This window comes from Artemia sp. Qi Xiang Cuo, chromosome 17 (genome assembly GCF_049724085.1).
Source record: "Artemia sp. Qi Xiang Cuo chromosome 17, ASM4972408v1, whole genome shotgun sequence".
NCBI classification, from domain to species: domain Eukaryota; kingdom Metazoa; phylum Arthropoda; class Branchiopoda; order Anostraca; family Artemiidae; genus Artemia; species Artemia sp. Qi Xiang Cuo.
Window position 1 is genome coordinate 58,026,801 of NC_142810.1, and position 25,518 is coordinate 58,052,318.

General features: G+C 35.1%; 1 protein-coding gene across 1 annotated transcript in view; it reads left to right on the forward strand.

Moving 5' to 3' along the window:
* LOC148942404 (salivary peroxidase/catechol oxidase-like) overlaps positions 1 to 25,518 on the forward strand; it is a 112,305-nt gene that overhangs the window by 29,923 nt on the left and 56,864 nt on the right. Inside the window, exons 3-8 of the mRNA XM_089102888.1 lie at positions 4,950 to 5,076; positions 6,492 to 6,712; positions 10,929 to 11,081; positions 12,395 to 12,480; positions 13,530 to 13,749; positions 15,516 to 15,656. Of these exons, the coding sequence (XP_088959014.1) occupies positions 4,950 to 5,076; positions 6,492 to 6,712; positions 10,929 to 11,081; positions 12,395 to 12,480; positions 13,530 to 13,749; positions 15,516 to 15,656 (948 nt within the window). The remainder of the gene's footprint in view (positions 1 to 4,949; positions 5,077 to 6,491; positions 6,713 to 10,928; positions 11,082 to 12,394; positions 12,481 to 13,529; positions 13,750 to 15,515; positions 15,657 to 25,518) is intronic.

A 25,518-nucleotide genomic window follows, 5' to 3' on the forward strand; every position in this document is an offset into this window, starting at 1 on the left:
GGCAACGCTGTAGCGTTGCCTATAGTAAAGGCCATACGGCTCCAATGTTTTATTATTTATTATTTATTTTTTTTCCCAGAGGGACTTGATACGGAAGGGATCGTCGTAGAAGCTTCAAAGGGGGCTCATTTATTTGGAAATCGAGAGTTCTAGTGCCCTTTTTAATAGTCGAAAGTGATTGGAGGGCAACTAGCCCCCCCCCCACGCCCAGCAGTCCCCCAAACATAACCAATCAAAATTTTAAGATAGCCATTTTGTTCAACGTAGTTGATATATTTTTGAGGAGGACACTCCCCCACAACCCTCAGGCCAAGGGTTTTAAGTTATGCCCGGGGGCATATAAGGTTTTTATAGAAGGCGTTGTCATAAAAACTTCAAAACAGGCTCATTCAATTGTAAATTAAAGGGCTAGTGCCCTTTTTAATAGTTTTAAGTGATTGGATTGTAACTAGCCCCCTTCCCCCCCCCCCCCACGCCGATCGTTTCTCCAAACATATCCAATCAAAATTTTGAGATAGCCATTTTGTTCAGCGTAGTTGATTTCCAAATAGAAAATATATTTTTTAGGAGGACACTCCCACACAACCCTCAGGGCAAGGATTTCAAGTTATGCCCTGGGGGCATATAAGGTTTTTATAGAAGGCGTTGTCGTAGAAAATTCAAAATAGGCACATTCTATTTGAAACTAAAGGGCTACTGCCCTTTTTAATATTTAAAAGAGATTGGACTGCAACAAGCCCCCTCCCCCGAAAACCATAATTCCTCAGCGCTCATCCACTAAAAATATACAAATAGCTATTTTTTGCTTCTGAGTTTATTTCCAGATAGAAAATTTGTTTTTGTTGAGGATACTCCCCCAGAGCTTTCAGGTCAAGGGTTTTCAGATATGACCTGGGGGCATATAAGGTTTTTATAGAAGTTGTCGTAGAAACTTTAAAAAATGCTCATTCGATTGGAAATTGAAAGAGATAGTGCCCTTTTTAATAGTCGAAAGTGATTGGACAGCAGCTAGCCCCCCCCCCCCCCTCCCCCACTCCCATCATTCGCCCAAACACATCCAATCAAATTTTTAAGATAGCCATTATTTCAGCATAGTTGATTTCCAGATAGAAAATATATTTTTGAGGAGGACAATCCCCCACAACCCTCAGGGCAAGGTTTTTAAGTTATGCCCTGGGGGCATATAAGGTTTTTATAGAAGGCGGTGTCGTAAAAACTTCAAAAAAGGCTCATTCGATTGGAAATTCAAAGGGCTAGTTCCCTTTTTAATAGCCGAAAGTGATTTGAGGCAACTAATCCCCCTCTCACGCCCACCTTTTCCCCAAACACATCCAATCAAAATTTTGAGACAGCCATTTAATTAAACGTAGTTTTAAGTTCTGGAAATTATGTTTTTGAGGATGACAACTTCCCCACAGCCCTTAAGGCCAGAGTTGTAATTTAAGGATTCTCCAAATCCTTCCCATTATTTCTATGGAAGGGATGCTCGTATAAACTTTGGAGAGGTCTCATTTGACTGAAAATTGAAATTTCTTGTTCACTTTTTAAGAGTCAAAAGAGATTATTTTGTTAAAATAGTTCAAAGTTCTGATAACAAAAAACTCCGGTGTCGACACAGCCCACCAGGGCCCGGGGGTAGGCGCTGTAAGATCTGCCCTGGGGCATAACTTATTAAAGGGGCTTATAACTTATGGGAAGGGGTTTTGTATGGGAAGAACACATTGGAAACCTATTATAATTATCCAAATATAAGGTTAAAATACATGCTCTGAGATAGATGCAAAATTGCTTTGGCACACAAAATCCTTTTAAGGTCAATTCCAAACAGTCGTGATCCCTTTGTGTCAGCAATTGAAATGGTCTAACCCCCCTTATTGGAGCTCTTTTTTCAATCCATTCATTGTTTTCAATCGCTGTCCACAAGTTATGCAAGCTGTCTATTGTTCATATATAAGGTTTTTATCAAAGAGGTAATCGTATAGACTTTGAAAAAAGCCTCATTCGATTTAAATGGAAAATTCTAGATCCGTTTTTTAAAGTCAAGAATAATCGGACGGTAAGCCCCCCTACCCATGCCATAAGAACTTGAAACTTTTTGCAATAAAAAACGAAAAAAAATTAATTAAAAAAATCTCCGAAAAATACGTTTTTAAAATAAAATTAAATACATTTTTAAACTTAATCCCTAGAGAAACAAATACCTGTTAAAATAAAAACTAGACACAACCAGAAATTACTATTAAAGAATAAATGATACCCAAAACGAACATGAATTAAATAAACAATCATAGCATAAAACATAGAACAAGTAATAACATAAATGAATAAATAGATCTTAAAGCGAGTAACGATTAGATTGAATATGAAAATCAAGGTCAAACCGAAAAAAAATATCTTGCTATTAAAGTATAAATGAAACATAAAACGAACAGAAATTAAATAAACAATCAATGCGAACAAACGTTTAATATATATTAATTTAAATGAATAAATAAATCTTAAAACGAAAGAAACTTAAATTGAATATGCAAATCAAGTTTGAATCGAATAAAAATAACTACGAACAAGAGTTTGGGTATCGCCTCACTGCAGAAACCTAAAACCTACTGCGTCATTGGTGCTTTACTGAAAACGAATTATATTATAAATTTTTTCTTTGTACTTAATATTGAAGATAAATATTAAAATTACAGTAAAATTTTGAAACAATTAGCTTTTGGCAATTAATATCATTACCCATCAAATATTCTGTTGCACTTATTAGTTTTTTTCGAGATTGGTCAAGACAAATAGGTTCTTTACAAACTAATTTTCGATACTGCCCCATTCTTTAACTGCAAAAACCTAAAACATTCTGCGTCATTGGTGCTTCACTGAAAACGAATTACTCGTATATTACAAATTTATTATTTTCCAGTTCTTACAGCATTGAAAATGAAAATAAAATTACAGTGAAAAAAATCTTGAACTGATGGATCTTTTAACAATTAATATCCTTATATATCTAATTTTCAATTTGATTTTGTTTATACTTTCCAAGACTGTTCATGACTCATATAGTTTTGCCACTTTTTTTTAACTCTGCCATTTTTTCTAACTAATCGTGTTGGTTTGTTATGAAACATTCTATGGCTTCTAGGCATTTCTATTTGAGTGGAAAACTGCACCTCAAACTTTGTGGAACATGCATTTTCTTGCATGAAACACCAAAATATAATAAAATGTCAAGTTTCGGAGTCTTCCACCACTCGCAAGCAAGTGCCATGGGTATTTTAGAATCCGCATGGTCAATTTACGGGTTGGAGGGTAGGCTAATTCTCGTAGCAGCCCCATTCCGTCGTGGTATGATTCACACCTTCAACACCTGGCGTCCGGACTATCATATAATCTACCAAGCATTCAACTACCCCAAATCAGTATCAATAAATAAATGAAACCCAAAACGAACAAAAATTAAAATGAATATTAGAGTCAAACTCAAAACGAGCAGAAATTAATATGAATAGGGTTCTAAACCACTATGCTTTCTAAAAGCCAGAATATAATTTATACCTTACTGAAAAAAATTCAAATGCGTTTACTGAACAAAATGTGCATTGTCAATTTAATATACATATGCTGATATTTATTCCCTAAAATCTTAATTAGTGAAAGAATTGTTTTCAGTAAAGCACCAATGACGCAGTAGGTTTTGGGCATCTGCAGTGAGGCGATACCCAAACTCTTGTTTGTAGTTATTTTTATTCGATTCAAACTTAAGTTGCATATTCAATTTATGTTTCACTCGTTTTAAGATTTATTTATTCATTTACGTTAATATATATTGTATGTTTGTTCGCATTTATTGTTTATTTAATTTCTGTTTGTTTTAAGTTTAATAGCAAAATGTTTTACTTTAATAGCAAAATATTTTGTTTTTCGTTTTAAGCTTGATTTTCCTATTCAATCTAATCATTAATTGCTTTAAGATATATTCATTAATAAATGTTACTATCTGTTGTATGTTTTTTGTTATGAATGTCTATTTAGACACCGGTCGTTTTGGGTTTTTTTAAATCTTTAGTAGTAATTTCTGGTCTTGTCTTGTTTGAATGTCTACATGTGTGTGTATCCCCTTATGTCTATTTCAAAATTGACTTTAATTTTCATTGAAAAACTTATTTTTCGGAAAGTTTTTTTTAATTAATTATAATAAATAACCGAGTCAAACTCAAAACGAGCAGAAATTAACATAAGTTGGGCTCAAAACCCCTATGCCTTCCCAAGGCCAGAACACAATTTGCACTTTACTGAAAAAAATACAAATGAATGTGCATTTTCAGTTTAATATACATATACTGATATTTAGTAATCAGAATGTTAATATCATTTGATATATTAAAGTTATAAAAGTAAAAACATTTATATTTTTTTTAGTAAAGTGCAATTTATGTTCTGGCCTTGGGAAGGCACAGGGGTTTTGAGCCCAACTTATGCTAATTTCTGCTCGTTTTCAGTTTGACTCGGTTATTTATTGTAATTTCTGTTCGTTCTTGGTTTCATTTATTTATCGATGCTGATTTGTGGTATTTTCACGCTTGGTAGATTATTTGATTTTATTTTTGCTCATTTTTTGTTTAATGGAGTTCTTTAATTTTCTTTGAAAAACTTATTTTATGGAACAAGTTTTTTTAATGAATGATAATAAAGAAGAAAGTGAGTTGCTTCAGTATTTACACAAAAAAAAGTATGATTTCCTTATAATGTATTATATACTTTCACATAAATGGCCTGCTCTTTATTACTGTCTTTATTGTATTTCTTCTTCTCCAGAGAACAAAAAAGCTCTATTTTCTAGTAAATCTTACATAGGCTACCACTTAGCTATTAGCCATTGGCCGTAGCATATTATGAGTTTCTAATCTTTCCAAATAAATAAGTCTTCAATTTAATATTTGTTTTTATTACAGGGAGCTACTTATCAAAGGATGAACCCGGCTCATTACTTGCAGCCTTTAGCTATCAAACTGCAACTGCCAAAAAACTTTCAAGGATTGGGTATGCAACTCTGCAAGCTTCTTCACTCGTCGCTCGGAGGTAAGGCTCTTCCTTCTCATCCAATCGTAGAGAAAACGTAGCCCAGCGAAAAACCGAGAAAGCTACGTTCTAACGAAACAAAAGGATACAAGAAAAGGATACAAATATTTTGGCCGAGACCTCCACTCATCCATCCACGCTGCAAAAAGAATTAAAATAAAGAGTGAAGAACACAAAATAAAGTAAAAAGACGAACCTCAAAAACATAAAGACAAATAAAGAGCCATCTTCAAATATAAACAGAAAAAGAGTGACTGAATAGAATTATAGATTTGAATGGAAAATTGAAATTTCGGCAATACTTTAGGACTAGAAACAATTTGAACGAAATATTAAAAAATTCCCCAAAATACTTAAAAAAAATTAAAATCTTACTTATTATTATCCTAAGAATGGCCTCCTCTTTCACGATAAATATACAGTCCAGTCTGTATATTCCTGTTGTATTTTACTGTTATCTTGTTCCTGTTATTCACTATTATTCCTGTTATTTTGGTGCTACTCAGTTTGTTGTCGCTTGAGCAGCGTTCCTTGTTGTAAGATCCCTTGAGTTCAGTGTTTGCGCTGTTAAACATATTGAGAACATACAGAGTAGGGGGAGTCCCCACCCTCTATCAGGGGGCGGGCTAAAATCAGGCATTACACTCTTGGGAATGAAATAAGCATGTGCTTATGATTGTTTTAAAGTATTTTTAGAATTTTTTAGTGTTTCCCTCAAATATTCCCAAGTCCTTGAATATTACAAAAATTTCATTTAATAATTTATTTTGTGTACAACTCGCTTATGTGCATTTCTCTCTCCAAATTTGGAGCATGAGAATTTTTCTTAGGTTGCGAAATATTTGACACCCATGGATTGCTGTCATTTTAATTTGATAAAACTAATAGTAAATAACAAGGAGTGTTGTAAATCGTATGGGTATAAGAAAGATACCCATTACCTTTTGAAAGATTCCGGCTATCCTCATTAAGAATGACTCTGTCACTTAATGAACATTTTTGCAGTAATCGACAAGGTACAATGTATTTCAAATTGAGGTAAATATAATTGAGGTATTATGAATGTAAGACTAGAGCAATGAGGCTCGCAGGTTAACCACTCGACTGAATTGAGGCTACTTTTTTGTCTATTAGATTTTCTGGTTCCTGACTAGCCTTACTTAAAAAAGATATTTCATTTGAAGTTATCTGAACTACTCAATAGCTCAAAATTTTTAACATATTTTTTGTGTATATAAAAAAATATGTATGTTAAAAAATTCTGGATAAGTTCTGCGGCCACAAAGATTGCAGTCTCTGCTAGCCTGTTACCTAACACGCAAAATGAATACTGGACAGTCACAAACTCTGCAGAGACTGCACACTGTGAGCTCATTCTGCAAATTGAAAGTTATTGGTTGGTTTTAATCTTGCAGGCTTAAACTTACGAGGAAAGGTGCATCTGCACTTGGTCGCATTTCGCTGAGAAAAACGCGACTCTTCGAAGAATGCCCTCTAAGATCTGACAATGTCATTTGTCCACCTTATTCTCGACTTTATCGAACAATAGATGGCACATGCAATAATTTAGTAAATCCAACGTGGGGTGCTGCAATGAGACCGTTTCTTAGATTCCTTCCTCCAGATTATGAAGATGGTGAGTGCACATTTTTTTCACCGATTTATTAGGGCACTATGTCGTTTAGAAGACTTGACCATGGGTTAAAATTATTAAAGCCGAGTCGAAGGATTTTCTCCAGGAGTGTGAGAAAGGAGAACACGAAAAAGGTTGATTCTTCTGAAGGGAGATATGCTCTAGACTAATCTCAGGGGAAAAGTCTCTAGAATAATCGACAAGAACCTCCTCCAAGTCGTCCTCAGTACTAAGGAAAAATAAAATAAAAAAAATCTAACATTATGAAGTAAACTTCATAAAAGACAAATACACACTGTGTATTTGTCTCTTGCGAAGTTATGCACACTGTTCATTTGTCTCTTGTGATGTTTACTTCAAATGATTGATTTTTTGGCGTATTTTATTCTTTATTAGCATTGAGGACAACATGGAGGAGGTTCTTGTTGAAATATCTGCTTATTTTCACTTCATATTGTTCCATGGCTGACACTACCCTTGTTTTTCTCAGCTATTTCATTTGTTATTTTTTTCTTCTTTGTTTCATACATTATGTGGGGAAACAAGTAAATGACAGTCTATGTGGGACGAACTATATGGGAATTATATGGGAAGAGCAACAATGATAAACTATGTGTGATGAGCTATATGTGGTTATGTAGGAAGAAGAAGATGATGAAACGAAAAATAGTCAGAATTTCAAATAATGTTATAAACGGTAAATAGAATTAAATTAAAATTTGAAAGAATTTGCAATGAAGTTAATAAGAAAGTGATAAGAGTTAGCATGTTTTGTTTCTTATCTTTGAAAAGGAATGAAACTGTAAACCTACCAAAAAATTAATTAATTAATTAACAATTAATTAATCAGTTGTTAGTTAATCTAAAAACAGAAGGTTCAAGTTTTCCAAAGTAAACGGAAACTTCAAAACGAACAGAATTAATTATGAACATGAGGGGAGATCCTACACCCTTAACGCTCTAGTCGACATTAAAGGGCTAGGGACACGTAGCTGGTTTCGGGAACCGATTTCAGAAAGGATGTATACCACGTCGAGTGATTCTAATTAATGACGCTAAGAGGCGGGGCTCAGTGACGTTTTTCGGTGATTAATCATCATTAATAACGTTCGAGACAAGGATTGTACTAGGGCTTTAGAGCTTTAGGCATGCAATTAGTCGTATTTAATGATAATCGTTAATTAATGGTAATTAGTGATGATTAATCACCGAATAAACGTCACTAAGCCCCGCCTCTTAGCGTCATTAATTATAATCACTCGACGTGGAATACACTCTTGCTGAAATCGGTTCCCGAAATCAGCTAAGTGGGCCTAGCCCTTGAAGCTTAAAAGTGCTTAGTTGAGAAGACTTATGAGTGCAAAAAATATAGCCAGTTGGCAATTGCGTGTGTTTAGTTTTTGATTGCCTGTCAAAACACTTGAACTGAAATTTAAATGAAAACATTTAAACTGAAATTTGTTTCAAGGCAATGCCCATAAATAAGTTCTTCCATTTTCATGTCCCAGTGCCAAAATATAAATGGCTTTTTACTACATTGCTCTTTTCGCATTTGGGCCACTCGCTCTTGAAACATAGGTAGAAAAAGTTAAAAATTTGAACGACAGCCCCCTTCCCTTAAATACAGAATTAGTTTTATTTCTGTTGAGTTTTAATTTGCTCTTTAGTTTTATTTGAAAAGGCTTATTTTTCAACTTAAATCTGGTCGTTTTAAATATCATATTGGGGGTACTTCGATGTTCAGAAATAATGTTTTCGTATTTTTCATTCTTTTTCATTGGAAATATTTTTTGACTTTGAATATTACATAACGTTTTGATACTTTAGGAATCATAAAAAATGCTCTAGAATTCGTAAATTCCTTTCACAAGAGCCCTCTTGCAATGTTCTACAAGAATGTTTCTATTCGATTATAATATCCGGGGAATATTGAGATGACAGGGGCTTAAACTCTTTCAGACATGAAAGACTTTATCTTCGTTCACTGTTTAATTCAAAAGAATACAATATGCTATTATATCTCATATGGCTTATCAATATGCCATTTGGATCTAGAATACAGAACCTGCACACTTTGCTCATCTACATTATAGAGAAGATCCTGGAAATCCTACCATATTTTTGGATAAAATTTTGTCAAAAATCCATCAACTTTTAATATTCTCACCTTTCTAATACAATTCACTAGAAAATGTTTTCATTTGGTTAAGTTGAGGACGTTTTTCCAAAGTTCATCTAAAAAAAGCCAAATTAATCTAGATTAAAATATCCGTAAGATCCTAATTTCAGCAATGCAAATTAGGCCTGACTTTCTTCTAAGATTTTCTTATTAGTGCTTCTTTTTAAAATAGTAGTTCTTCGGAGTTTTGAAACCGTTCTCAAGCGGTTTCGGGAGCTGAACGGATTTTAACTTCAGATATATATTTTATTTTTTTTATTTTTTGAAAAAAAAAAACGTTCTGAGACCGCACTGAGACAATTGGAAAGTAAAACTTAAGACTGAGATGAAGAAGGAAGAAATACACTTAAGAAAAAAGTAGTTTTTTTTTGTCAAAACAAGAGCCGCTTTGCTCTATCTGTTCAAGTAATTTTTTAAAATCACTCAAAATCACCAAACTCAAAATCACCCTTGTTGGTTTTCTGAATTTTTATAACCACCGGCTGGATAAGACCCTCTTTAGAGAGACAGAAAAGACAATATATATATATATATATATATATATATATATATATATATATATATATATATATATATATATATATATATATATATATATATATATATATATATATATATATATATATATATATATATATATATATATATATATATATATATATATATATATATATATATATATATATATATATATATATATATATATATATATATATATGCAGGGCCGTATCCAGGATTTTTGTTCAGGGTGGTTTTACTAATTTTTGCCTTTTTTTGGGGGGGGGGGGGGTGTTACGAGTTTTTGACTCAGTTTTCGACTAATTTTACTGATTTTTACCTAGGTTTTACTAATTTTTGACTTATTTTCGAGTCGGTCAAAAATTTCGGGGGGGTGGGGGTGAGGGGTTCAAACCGGGTAACCCCCCCCCGGATCCGGCCTTGTATATATGTATATATTTGTGTGTAACCCCCCATATATGAAAAAAAAAAAAAAAAAAAAAAAAAAAAAAAAAAAAAAAAAAAAAAAAAAAAAAAAAAAAAAAAAAAAAAAAAATATATATATATATATATATATATATATATATATATATATATATATATATATATATATATATATATATATATATATATATATATATATATATATATATATATATATATATATATATATATATATATATATATATATATATATATATATATATATATATATATATATATATATATATATATGTGTGTGTGTGTGTGTGTGTGTGCGTGTGTGCATATATATATATATACACCCCCCCCCCCCCCCACGCGCGCGCGCGCGCGCGCGCGCGCGCGCGGGCGCGCGCCCGCGCGCCCCCGCCCCCCCCCCCGGCGGCCCCCCCCGGGGCGGCGCGCGCCCCCGCCCCCCCCGCGCGCCCCGGCGGGGCCCCCCCCCCCCCGTATATACCATATATCATATCATATATATCATACATATATATATATATATATATATATATATATATATATATATATATATATATATATATATAACGCATATGCTTAATGTTGAACATTTTTTGAATGTTCAAAAATATTTACAAGCAATTTTTGCCATATGCAGATACAACGTAAAATGTTTTGTCCAGTGACGTTTTTTTCTCTTACTTATTCTTTTCAGTTATTCAACTGTTTATTATTCAGTGAAAAACATTTCATACCGATTTTAAAAATATTCGTCTCTATTTAACATTTATTCTCTATTTCACATTTATCTTTTATTTCTATTTAAACATTTATGTTTAATTTTATATTAAACATAATAAATGCTACACATTTGTAATCGCCCCCAAAGTGATGTTTCTTTTGAACCTCCAATGCATAGCTTAATGCCGAACTTTTTTTAAATATTCAAAAGTATTAGCAAGTAATTTTGGCCATATGCAGATAAAACGTGCAAAGCTTTGTCCAGCGACTTGTTTTTCTCTTACTTTTTCTTTTCAGTTATTGAGTGATACAACGTTAATCCAGCAGCAATAGTTCTTTCTTGTATTTTTTTTTTCCTTTTAGGTATTGAGTCCTTCCGAACTTCAGTGGATAATGTTCCTTTACCTTCACCAAGGCTTATTAGCTCCCTAGTACATAGAAATATTCCAACTCCACCTTCCCAATTCACAACTATGCTGATGCAGTTTGGTCAGTTCCTTGACCATGATATAACTTGTAAGCTTGATGGTTTATATTTTATGTTATGTATAATCAAATGAGTCAGTTTCACTAGCTCATCCTACTTTCTATTGAATCAGGCAAAAATCTGTTGAACCTGCTGAAAATCCAGCTTTTTGGATATTTTTTTCAGTGGCCGAGTGACAATATTTCACCACAGCCGTTGAATTGTCGTAATGAATTGTTTAGTTAAAAAAAACGGGATGTCCGAAAAATGCAAGGGATGGTACTCTTGGCTGAAAAGCCCCTTTGTATATTAAATATTGAAGTTCACTTGAATAGGCAGTAATAATGTCCATCGTACGAAATCATTAATTAATGGGGGGGGTGACAGACTTCTTTTGGTGCCCCTATGAGTTGTAGACCCAAAAACGGACAGCTAATTTCAGTAACCGTCCACCCACTGGTCGTCCTACCCAGTGTCTGACCATAAGGCAGTGTATATTGTGGAACACATTGCCGAGGTCAGATTTATTAAAGCCATTAATGGAGGCCAGAAACATCCACCTATGGGAGGATGCAATCTTTCTCGACATATAAAGTGCCAACCAAAACACAAGAAAAGATCCCTGAGGAATCAAAGTGAGAGGAAAAAGTTCTTTTGCTAGCAGAGGTACTAAGGATCTATTGACGCATGTTGCTGATGACTGGAGAGTGGTGGGTAACTTTCTCCTCGTTTTTGAGCTTCAAATGTTACCTGACCGTGCTTGCCTGAAGCTGATGAATGTCATACACGGGATGGAGGGAAAAAATAATACGAAAACATTGAAGTTACCAAGGAAGTCTACTCTACAAAGGGAAAAGAAAGCTCTTTCACATAATGGATTGCCTAAGGGTAGCATCAGCCACCCAGTGGCTATTGCTACTAGATTGTTCTTTTTTGGGAGGGGGAGGAGGGGTGTGGAAGCAAAGGGCCTTCATGGTGTAAGTTTCAACATAGTTATATATCCATGTCAATTATAATGGTAAAAAGCTATAAAATATTGTGAACATATGTATATTGCTATAATATATTTTGTAATTAAGCTATAAATTATTGTGTTTTATACAAAGTTGTCGTCGCTTTAACTTCTGGGCCTATACATCAGGCATTTATTTATAAGATTATAGTCAACAAATCTTTTATGTCCTTAAGGCCTTATAAGCTTTTGGCTTTCTTTTCCCGCGTAAGCTTAAAAATAATTTAATCGTCTTGCAAAAATACGTAAAAATAAGCACAAGGGCTTAAACGAACTTTTTAACTTGCATCAACAATGAGACAGTAATCTCTTTTTCTCTTTGGTTTAGCATTTTTACTTTCCTTTTTTTAGTGATAGCTGCAACTCGTGGCTTTAATGGGAGTGTTCCAAAGTGCTGTACAAGTGACGGAAGTGCAAAAGTGCCGAAAGGCTTAACGGTAAGTAGTTACAAATTTTATCTTATGCGCGCGCCATCAACGATTTTCAGTGCCATCAACTACTTGATGGTGAGCCACTGATCTTCATTATTTGTGATGTGGAAGGTTACGTCATACATTTGACAAGAATCTTGTACAGATGATATTTAGTTCAATTCAATGTATTCATTACCCAAAAGAACACGCAAAAGTTCAAAATACAAAAAAAGAAGAAAAATAGAACAAAAACGTGGATAGTAAACTCGTAAAAATGCGAGACAAATATAGCTAGATTGCGGAAATATATCTGGATGAAAGGTCAGGATTAAACAACAAATTTATGCTTAAAAGTGGCAGTGATTTTCAAATAAATGAGGAGCTGGCACCTAAGCTGCCAGGTAACTAGACGTGTCGGGTTCTAGGTGCTACATGTCGCCAAATCATACCTGCAGAGGAAAACTAACCTCCTAAGGCTGGTCTAAAGAACCTGCAAGAAATTATTGCTACCTTAAGATAGGCTTTTAGAAACAACCCCCTCTTCTTGAAGAAATCTCAGCATCCCTTCTCAATGTCAAATCCATGTGCACTTATGCCAGAATAAAGCATCGCTGACCGTATTTCAAACAATAGGCTAGACGAAAAATGTGGTTCAATACCGCTTTCTAGGTCTATAATGAAAGAAAGGTAGAGGTGGTTAGGGCATGTTGTGTGGATGAAGGATCACAGATTGCCGAAGATTGTTCTTTTCGGCCAACCATCTAGGGCTAAACGGAAAGCAGGTCATCCCCGTCTGGGGTGGGAGGACGTCATAAAGAAAGATTTAAAGGAAATGGGAACTTCGTGGGCGGGTGTAAAAAGGGCGGCTTTGAATAGATTGGGGTGGAGGAGGAGCGTGCGTAGCTGTGGTGGCCACAGGCGGCTTGGTGCTGCGATGAGCTGTTAGTAGTAGTAGTAGTAAGCATCGCTGTTCAAAAAACTTTCTTTTATGTTGTAAAACCTGATTCAACTCCCACCCCCTCCCTAAGAAAAGCAACAGTTTTGAAAATAGGTTCTTTTTCTTCTAATTCTAGCATCCAGAATTCCTCCCAATTGAAGTGCCTGACTTTGATATTTTTTATAAAAAATATGAAGTAAGATGTCTAGAATTCGTAAGATCAACACCAGCACCACATGAAGACTGTTCTCTTGGCCCCAGAGATCAAATAAATCAGATCACTTCATATCTGGATGCATCCAACGTGTATGGCAGCACCGAAGACGAAGCGTCAGCGTTACGTCTGCATAAACTTGGTGAGTCTTTATTCTTCGTCTTCTTAACCAACAGTCAGAGAGTGTCAGTAGACCAGCGTTGAGAAGCTGGACTCTATCTTAGATTCGATCCAAAGCTGAATTTTAACAAAATAAATCACCGTCTCGCTCATGATTGGCAGAAAGATCATAAATACATGTTCAGAGTTATTTTCAAATTCGAGTAATCAATACTTAATAGCTCAAAGTCAAATAATCAGAACTTGGATATTGCAATAATTCAAACTCAGATTATTAAATTCAATAGTTTGAAATTTTATTGTTGCTATATTTTCAAAAATAATTCTAAAACAAATTTAAAAAAAAATACAAAAATTTTTATAATGGAGGAGGAGTAGAAAGTTAGATATACTATAGCTCTTTACGGACTCTATAGCCCTTTCACTACTTGGTTATCACTAATATTTTTGTTTAAAGTGCAGGTAAGCCTTTCTGGGCTTGACTTTGACTTCGACACCAAGTCAAGACGTATATTGTTTTGGACCAAGTTTCCATGGGTAACCTTTTTGCATTCCAATCATAGTTTTCATATTCTTTTTTGTTGTTATTGTTAGTTCAATTAAATAAGCGCAAGTTAAGGTCATTTATAAAAAAAAAATGCTAGGTTCACTTAAAATAAAAAAATCACTAAAAATTTAGACGTCGAGAAGCAATACAATCAGATTTTTTCTAATTTTTTGACAGGGCAAAAACCTACAGATTGTTTTAATCTTTAGTTTTAATTAACATTAATTTAAGATTAACAGTTCCGCTCATTTTAACAGTAACAGTAACTCATTTTAACAGTAACAGTAACAGTAACTCATTTTACAGTAACAGTAACGTTCATTTTAACAGTAACAGTAACAGTAACGCTCATTTTAACAGTAACTTATTTTAACAGTAACAGTAACAGTAACTCATTTTACAGTAATAGTAACGTTCATTTTAACAGTAACTCATTGTAACAGTAACAGTAACAGTAACTCATTTTACAGTAACAGTAACACTCATTTTAACAGTAACTCATTTTAACAGTAACAGTAACTCGTTTTACAGTAACAGTAATGCTCATTTTAACAGTAACTCATTTTAACAGTAACTCATTTTAACAGTAATAGTAACAGATTTTAACAGTAACAGCTCAGCTTAATTTTCCGCAATACCTTTCTCCGCCGTTCACCCATTCCTTTGTTTACAGATGGTTCAGAGGACATGAGTTGCTGCATGAAAGAGGGGTAATTTGAATGTTACAGTTTTATCCTTCAGTAACATTATCTAGTACGTTAAAAATCAGCAGGTTTACAATAAATCTCCCCCTCCCCCCCCTATGGGTCTGAAACGGGCCAAAAGAACTATCTGTCCCAGATCAATTTAAAACTTACAGGTGTAACTACCTGTTGTTGTAGGCCTTCCTTCGTCTTTTATCTCGCCCTTATTACAACCATAATAATTTGATTTTAGTTAGTTTGAGGTTATTTATTTATCTTTAGATTTATCGGAGTTAGAAAACGAGCTAAAATCATGTATAGGATGTTTCAAGTTTAAGGGTGTGAGCGATAAATATTAGTTTGACCAAAAATGTTACATAGAACTTTTTGAGCTATTACAGCTAAAAATTTAGGTTACTTTGAAACGTTTTCTTGGGATAAAAAGCCCATTTTTAGGCTGATAAATATTAAAACTAATAGATACATATTTGTATTCACATATTAAGTATGCATATATGTATACATAGTGACATTAAAGATTTTGTTTTTTCTTTTTAGGAAAGCTAAAGTACAAAGACTTACTATTTCGAAAATCTCTACTACCTTCTTTAGATCATCCGCTTGAAGGAGAATGTCGTCCGACTTCAAAGAATATGTATTGCTTCAGAGGTGGAGATATGAGAACCAACGAACAACCAGGTATGAACTAATCTATTGAAAAAAAGGAGCGTCTAACATTTTCGTTTTTAGGGCAACACTGGAAGAAAAATATTTGTGTTAGAGTTATTCGGACGACGCGAAACGCATGAGTGTAGCCGGGAAGCCCTACCTGAAACAAAAAACATATAAGGTAGAAAACACATCACATTGATAAAGCATATAGGTAAAACATATAGGTAAACAAATAGGTAAAAACATGTCAGGTAGTGCAGGATGCTCTACCTGAAAACAAAAACATATAAGGTAGAAAACATATCATATAGGTAAAGCATATAGGTAAAACATATAGGTAAACAAATAGGTAAAAACATGTCAGGTAGTGCAGGATGCTCTACCTGAAAACAAAAACATATAAGGTAGAAAACACATCACATAGATAAAGCATATAGGTAAAACATATAGGTAAACAAATAGGTAAAAACATGTCAGGTAGTGCAGGATGCTCTACCTGAAAACAAAAACATATAAGGTAGAAAACATATCATATAGGTAAAGCATATAGGTAAAACATATAGGTAAACAAATAGGTAAAAACATGTCAGGTAGTGCAGGATGCTCTACCTGAAAACAAAAACATATAAGGTAGAAAACACATCACATAGATAAAGCATATAGGTAAAACATATAGGTAAACAAATAGGTAAAAACATGTCAGGTAGTGCAGGATGCTCTACCTGAAACAAAAAACATATAAGGTAGAAAACACATCACATAGATAAAGCATATAGGTAAAACATATAGGTAAACAAATAGGTAAAAACATGTCAGGTAGTGCAGGATGCTCTACCTGAAAACAAAAACATATAAGGTAGAAAACATATCATATAGGTAAAGCATACCAGTAAAAAATTTAGGTAAATCAAGATATAGATGAACAAACATAAAAGTAAGAACATGTCAGGTAGAGCAGGAAGCTTTACCTGATACGAAAAACAGATAAGGTAGAAAGTATATCATATAGGTAAAACATATAAGTAAACAAACATATAGGTAAACAAACATCTAGGTAAACAAATATCAGGTGGAGCAGGTAATACATGTATAGGTAACCAAATAATATACTAAACAGAGATGATAGAATACCACGCTCTTGTGATAAATTAAATAAAAAAACAAGTTTTTTCAACTGAAACTAAGGAGCAACATTAAATTTTAAAAGGAACAGAAATTATAACGTGTATGAAGGGGATTGCCTCCTCCTCAACACCTCGCTCTTTACGCTAAATTTTTTCAGTACTTTTAAAAAAAGCTTCCTATTGTTATAATTAAACGACCGTTGTGTTTCAGGAGTCGTTCTTAAGGATTCGGGACAAAATTCAAACTTTAACGTAAAAAGCGAGGTGTTGAGGAGGGGGCAATACCCTTTATACACGCAATAATTTCAGTTCCTTTTAAAATTTAATGTTGCTCCTTAGTTTCAGTTGAAAAAACTTGTTTTTTTATTTAATTTCTGGTCGTTTTTAAGTAATTCCAGGAAGTCTGACCCCACCTCCACGGAGAAATGCCCTTCCCCACGAAAATATCATCTAGACAATTCAATTTTGGTGAAAAATTACCCTAAACAATTACCTTTACCAACTTCACGGGTACAATTGAGACGGAAAAGAGAAAGCAAGACATTTAAAAATAATTTTGTATAAGAATTCTGGTATATTCTCCTAGTGTATAATTTCCCCTGACAAGTTCACCCCTGGTAACTTCCCTCCCCATAGAAAATTCCCCGTGGAAAAACAACAAGCAAAAAAATTGCCCCCCCCCCACCTGAAAATGTATACATACTTCACAAAAACAAACACTATGTGTAAAAAATGGACAAATTTTATGACTTAAAGACCTTTCCCCTGTGGCTCTAGGGAGATCCTTTTACATCCAAAGGCATAGTTATTCAGCCTTTCAACTATGATCAGTAAAATGGCTATCTAAAAATTTTGATCAACGAATTCGGGAAAAAGGGGGCGGGGGAGGGGATCAGGTTGCCCTCCAATTTTTATGGCCACTTAAAAAATGCACTAGAACTTTTAATTTGCGTTCTAGTGAGCCTTCTCCCGATATTCTAGGACCACTAGGACCACTTAATAGCTCACTATCCTTGTGGTATGGAGTTGCAAGTCCAGTGTCGGCGGTACAGAAAAGAAATGAGAGATATCAGAGGCAGATTATTGGTGAAAGCACCTCTGAAATTGTCTGTCGTTGATAATATGTTTGTTTTTACATATAATTGCCCTTATTTGTATTTTTTTTTCTTCTTGTCTGTTCTCCTTTGTTTTGTTTCTGTTTGTATTTGTCAGAATTTATTTGTTTCTTTCCATTTTCTTTCTTTATACTCCATCAGTGTTGTACTTTACATTTATGATGGGCAATAAATTTATACATACCTACATACTGGGTCAATACGATCACCCCTGAAAAAAAAAAACAAATAAACATGCATCCGTTATCTTTCTTCTGGCACAAAATACAAAATTCTCCATTTTTGAAGATAGGAACATGAAATCCTCCTGAGACCTGGTGTCCACGTTTGTGGACATCGCTGTAAAATATTTTTTGTGCAGAGGCCTTGCTATCTAGTAAAGATTTTGCTCTTTCAACGTACTTTTTGGACCTGAAATACCATCTGTGATTTTTTTCCAGAAGGTTTCTGCGACTTTTAGTGGTGTTTTTACAAACTGGAAAAAAAAGGAGATGAAAACAAGTAAAGGTAAGAAAAAAGAACAAAAGAAAGTGGTCAGAACAAGTTGTGAGAAAAATCAGGTCTCTTGATTGTAGACAGTGCTTAGATAGTTTTAAAAGCAGTTAGTTTTATAAGTGCCATCTTTTGGAACTTGGAAAACCTCCAGATTCACGTCTCTGGACATGCGGTTGCAATCGAGTAAAAAGCTAGGGTTGGTTTTTTGTAGTTCAAATCTCGATTCTAATGGGGATAGCAGAGGCCAGTGATTGCTTTATTTACTAAATTGGCAATTTCCCATTAGTTTTAAGCTTACTCAACCTGTGCCTTCATTGCAGTTTCCCTTGATGACGCCCTCGGAATGCTCGATGAGAGCGACCAGGACATCTCTGATTTAGATAATGATGAGGAATAGATCAAAAACCACTCTTTATCGTCTTCAGACTCTGATGGTGGACCAGCCGTTGCAGCCATTCCGTCATCAAGCAGTTTTGCTGTTCTTCCTGATGTTGAAAGTGAAGAATCTTATGATGACGTACCTTTAACAGCCCGTGCCAAATGCTTGAAGGCTGACAAAGTAGCAGCAACCTTGTCTTGGAGGAAGTCTTGACGGTTGGATCATAATTGTGGCTCGGACGTGGGCCCTGCTCAACTCTAGGAGCACGACGACTGGAGTCCAGAACAATTCTTTTTTCAGTATTACTCGGAGAGCTTCTTTGAACGTATAGCTTTTTGCATGAACTACAACTATCATTTGGCCCACCACAAAAGCTCGAATGTAACTCCAGACGAGCTGAAAATTTTTTGGCATTGTCATCCTGATGGGGAACCTCAAGTTTCCTCGGATCCGCATGTACTGGTCTGGGAAGTTCAGGAGGGAAACCATATCGCAAAAGATGAGTCGAGACAGATTCTTCACAATCCTGCCAAATCAGAAGTTCTTTGTTGATTCAGAAATCTCAGACGAAGAAAAAACCAAAAATAGACTTTGCAAGGTGCAGCTGATCTTTAAAAACTTCAGGAATATCTGTCTCCAGTTTCTGCGTGACAGGAACTATTTAATTGACAAACAGATGATACCCTTCCAGGGTATGTCGATTAACTAGCAATATGTCCCCAACAAGCCCAATCCAGTTGGATTAAAGAATTTTGTCCACGCCAGCTCCTCGGGGTTGATACTTGACTTCCAAATCTACCAGGGAGCCACCACCTTTGGGAGAAGAGCTGAGAGCACATTGCTTTTCAGCTGGGATCGTACTGCACTTGTCTGAAACCCTACCAGAAGGTACATACCTCTATTTTGACCGATTCTTCTCGTCTGCTAAGCTCCTCGACATGCTGGCTGAAAGAAAAATAAATGTGACCGGAACTATCATGAAGAGCCGTTTGGGTGCCAACGGCCCAACGCCTTTTACCGAAACCGAAATGAAAAGAAAGGACAGAGGAACCTCTGTCATGTCTGTGCGCTCAGATAGAAAAGTAGCGGTGACCCAGTGGTATGATAACAAAATGGTTCCCCTGTCTTCAAACTGCAAAGGCATAGAAGAGGAGACAGAGGTAAAACGGTATGACAAGCACCAAGGGTCTTACATGCAGGTCAAATGTTCACGAGTAGTCTCCGACTACAACACATACATGGGTGGGGTCGACCTTGTGAACCGTATGGTTAGCTATTACCGGTTCGAGACGCGTACTAAAAAATGGACTGTGCGCCTGTTTCATCATTTTGTGGATTGTGCACTAGCCAATGCATTTTATGAGCTGAAGGGCCATGGCCCAGAAGTTTCTGGTGACCTCAAACAGATCATTGACCTTCGTTTCAGCGTGGCCGAGTGTTTGCTCAATTCTGGAAGCTCGGAGTCACGAGGTCAAGAAAATAGCAACGGAGAATTTTTGGGTGAAACTCAGCACCGTGTTTTGAGCGTGAAAAAGAGGTCAATCCCTCCACCACATGCCAGATCTGCACTGCATCTACCAGAATTTTGTGACTTGGTGAACGCAGCCCGATGCAGAAAGTATGGATGCTGCAAAAGGTTAAGATGGATGTGCTCGCAGTGTAAAATCATTCTCTGCTTGACAGACAACTGCTTCAGAGAAGTTTCATGAAGAGTAATATTTTGTTTTAAATATTTTATTTCAACGTTTTGTCAAATCTTTTTTAATAGACGAAACGGTTTTTTACTATACTTTTAGCTCGACAGGGAACCAATGTCCAAACCTGTGGACCTCCTCCAGAGGGAGGGATGGGGGGTCAACTTTTTTTTAGTCGATCAATGGTCAAAATGATTTTTTTAAGTAAACTCCAAAGAAATGAACATAATCGGAAAAAGTATTTCTATGGTCAGGTCTCAGGAGGATAATAAGCCGATTCTTTTGATATATCTATTGGTATAAAAATTCTGCTTCTTAGAGTTTCGATTACTATTGAGTCGGGTCGCTCCTTAAAAGTTCGTTACCACGAACTGTTTGATTTTATATTGCCAGAAAACAGCATAATCTAGAAAAAAAGATTCTATTGCGAGATTGTTTTGTGAGTTCTATCGTGACTGTACATGTATATAGTACTAGAAATGTGGATAACCTTGTGATTAAGCATAGGTAGAGTACTCGGGTAGGTGGCTGCTTCGCCATTTGGCTAATCGTAGATATACTATTCGCCATTTGAGACCAAGTGTCTGGAATTTGCTTCAGGCGATTATTAAGGTGGCTACACATCTACAGCAATTTGAGAAAATATTAAAGAAGTATTTATTGGGAGGGAAGGATGAGGAACCATAGTTTGTGTTGTCTTTTTTTTGAAAATCTCTCCGAATAAAGAGATGGATTTTTTTATATTTATTTTATCTATTATTATCGTATTTATTTATTTTTTATTCTTTTAGAGTTATTTAGTTGTATGTTGATTGTTGTAGCCATCCGTCCTCAGAGCTTTGTTTCTTCTAGGACGGCTAATTGTTAAATGATTAAATGGTGTATTCTTTTTTTATTTTGACAAAGTTTTATTCAATTCAATTGAAAATTTAATTCACAAGGTAAGTATTTCCCGAGGTGTATCGGCCCAAATTGTATCGGCCAAAGTGTATCGGCCAATTCTTATATAACAAGCTTCACAGGTATATTTTAACAGAAAAAAGAGAACCTGTTAAATCTGTTGAAACCATGCATTAATTTTCGGTTGAACTAAATTCGGTTCTTCGGTACACAAATCAGCCCTCTTTGGATTTGAATTTGGGACAGCAGCTTGCTGATTTGGTAGCCAAGAGGTATCTTTAAGGTATCTATGAACAGTAGGCTAATAGACCCGAGACACGCTTGGCATTTTTACCGAGTAATTTTTTACTGAGTGTTTCTTAGTAGTGTATAGGATAGTATTATGTACACACTGGGTGGTAAAAAAAAAATGGTAAAACAAATATCGACGGCAGCAATGCAGCCGTATAATGTCAAACAGTTCGTGGTAAGTAAGTAAGTATGACGGCACTAGACCCTTAAAGTCCAAACCGGCGGTGCTGATCTCCGTTTCATGGCCCTTACGCCAGGAAGTGCAATGGGGGGCTGGGGGCCAGCCATCCTGTGCTTTCACAGACCCTTCCTGCGTATCTTCCCTAGATTTCTCCAGGTGCCCATTTAGAGCTGGGTCGACTCTGTTATTTTCAGTTCGTGGTAACGAACTGTAAGTAAGGAGCGACCCGGCTCAATAGTAACCGAAACTCTAAAAAACGGAATTTTGATACCAATAGATAGGCTACATCAAAAGAATTTTATGTTAACTTCAAATATAAAAGTTTCGTTAAGTTTAGTCTAATCCATCAAAAGCTACGAGCCTGAGAAAATTTACCGTATTTTCAAAAAAAGGAGAAACACCCCCTAAAAATCATAGAATCTTAATGAAAATTACACCATCAGATTTAGCGTATCAGAAAACCCTACTGTAGAGGTTTAAAGCTCCTCTCTGCAAAAATGTGAAATTTTGGGGTTTTTTTCCAGAAGAAAGATCACGGGTGCGTGTTTATTTGTTTTTTCTGTTTTTTTTTTGTCCATCGATAATCGTATCAACGAAGTGGTCCTATATTATCGTGAAAGGGATCATTCGGACGGAGATTAAAAGTTCTAGTACCCTTTTTAAGTGACCAAAAAGAATGTAGGGCAACCTGGCCCTTCCCCCACCCCTTTCCCCCCAAAGTCGCTCGATCAAAACTCTGGGATAGCCATTTTGTTCAACATGGTCGAATAATAAATAAAAAATAACTAATAACTATGTCTTTGAGGATGATTTATCCCCCACAGTCCCCGGGGAAAGGGCTGCAAGTTATGAACTTTGCCTAATGTTTACGTATAGTATTGGTTATTGGGAAGTATACATACGTTTTCGGGGGGGGGGGGGTTATGGTAGTGGATGGGGGTTGGGGTTACGCGGGAGGATATTTCCATGGAGGAAGTTTTCTTGGGAAAAGGGACATTGCTATGAAGAAATCGCCAGATTTCCCAGAATTATTTAAAAAACGATCAGAAATTAAATTTAAAAAAAACTAAGTTTTTTTCAACTGAAAGTAAGGAGCAACATCAAAACTTAAAGAGAACAGAAATTATTACGAATAGGAGGGGGTTCACCCCCTAGTCAATACCTCGCTCTTTACGCTAAAGTTTTTTTAGTACTTTCAGAAGAGCTATTTATTCTAATTAAACGGCCTTTTTGATTAAGGGGTTATTCTTAAGGAATTGGAAGAACGAAATTTAAACTTTAAATAGCGAGGTATTGACTAAGGGGCGAACCCCCCTAATATACGTAATAGAAATATACGAATATTGAAGTTTGCTACGTAAGATAATACTTAAGTTACGCATATTTTTCACTAATAAAAAAGATCGTAAATAAAACTAAAAGTTCTAGTGCCCTTTTTAAGTAACTAACAAAACTGTAGGGCAACTAGGCCCGCTCCTCCACTCCTTTTTTCTCAAAATCGTCCGATCAAAATTTCGAGAAAGCCATTTAGCCAAAAAAATGTAAATTAGTTCATGTGCAATGAGCCAAAATCAAAACCCTGCATTAATTCAAAAACGTTTAGAAATTAAATTTAAAAAAAAAAAATTTTAACTGAAAATCAGGAGCGACATTAAAACTCAAGACAAACAACATTTATTCCGTATATGAAAAGGGCTATCTCCTCCTCAACGCCTCTCTCTTTACGCTAAAGTTTGACTCTTTCTCACAACTCTATTTTTTAAAGTAATAAAAAACGTTGGCGTAAAGAACGAGGCGTTGAGAAGGGGACAGCCCTTTAATACACGGAATAATTTCTGTTTGTTTTAAGTTTTAATGTCGCTCCTTACTTTCAATTAAAAAAAAACTGGATTTTTTATTTAATCAAAATAATAAACGAAGGGCATAATAAAAAAGGGCGTAATAAACGACCGTTTATTTTAACGCCTACGCCGAGATGATGGCCTATGGGACTAAATGGAAGCGTACACACTCTGCGTTTTTTACCGCTGAAGACTGCTGATGAGAAATTGTGTTTGCAGAGAGTATATATAAAAAGAAATTGCTAGAAAAAACTGTTTAAAAGGCTAGATAATTTGATAATGAAGTTCCCAAAACTTGTAAAAGTTTGAATTGTCCGGGAGTTGGGCCAAAATCAGCCCCTGCTTTGATCCTAAACAAATCACACCTATTTATCATAAATAAAAGAATAGTGTTAATCTAAATACTATTTAACAAAATTTGAATTCATTTACGCTAAGAAAATTTCTACCTATTGGTTTTATTACAGGTGTCACTTTCCAACTTTCTTAAGGGGGGGGGGGGCAATAGATTTTAACAACTGGTTGCTCGTTTTTAACCAACTGATTATAGTGATGTTGCTATTAAAATTACTTAATTTTTGTTTTTGCCGACTGAGACTCCGTCAGCTTATTTACCCTAATAAAACAAATGAGCGAGTAAAATATCAAAATTTCACACCTTTATTTGTTTACTAAAAATTTTTTTCAACGACTGGCTGAAAACATTGGGGAGGGGGTGTCACCCATCCCCCTCCATACGTTACACCCCTGCTGGCTGCTGATTTAGATTTTTAAGAAACTCTCAAAATTAATCCAAGGCTGAATCATACTAATATTCTACTAATACTGACATTTTGCTAGCGCCAATTTGAATCAATCTAAGTTTGTGTATTAAATAAAAAAACAAGTTTTTTTTAAATGAAAGTAAGGAACGATGTTAAGTAACTTAAATCAAACAGAAATTATTCCGTACATGAAGAGGGCTGTCCCCTCCTCAACGCCTCGCTCTTTATGCTAAAGTTTTTTTATTGTTTAAAAAAATGGAGTTGTGAGAAAGTCAAACTTTAGTGTAAAGATCCAGGCGTTGAAGAGGTGACAGCCCCCTTCATATACGGAATAATTTCTGTCCGTTTTAAGTTTTAACATTGTTCCGTACTTTGAGTTAAAAAAAACTTTTTTTTATTTAATTTTTGAACGTTTTTGAATTAATGCAGGTTTTGATTTTGGTTCACCGTACATGAATAATTAAAACAAAATTTGCAAATTAATTTTGCTTTTTTTCGTTAAATTGAATTCTCGAAACTTGTTTAATTTTATTTACGAACGTTTTTATTAGTAATAAATATACATAACTTATGAATTAACTTACGTAACGAACTTCTATGAGATATGAGATATGAGATATACATTTATTAAAAAAGAAAACAAACACTATTCGCCTTTCGCCTGCCAAGAAAGACAATAAGCTTGAAAGGGCAAGCGAGGTTATCACTCTCAGCTAATTAAAGTAACATTCATACCTTGCTAATCAACACACAAGAAAATTATCTGATGAAGGAATAAAGGAAAAAAGAGAGAAAGAGGAAAAGACAAGAAGTAGATAGAAAAAAAAAGAAAAAAGAAAAAAAGCAAACTAAATCGGGGAAATACCTTAAATAGAATGACAACCTGGAGTGGGAATAACACCAAATTCACTCACGAGATAAAAGAAACTTCTTTGCCCGTGACTGGAAAGCCGGAAGACTAGGCGTATTTTTCACACACTCGGGCAATATATTCCAAACATGGGAACCATAATGGCGAATCACAAAAGATGCCCGAGTGGTGCTCCTAAACTCATGAGTTAAGTCATCAGCTTTTCTTGTATTATGATCATGAAGGTCTCTATTA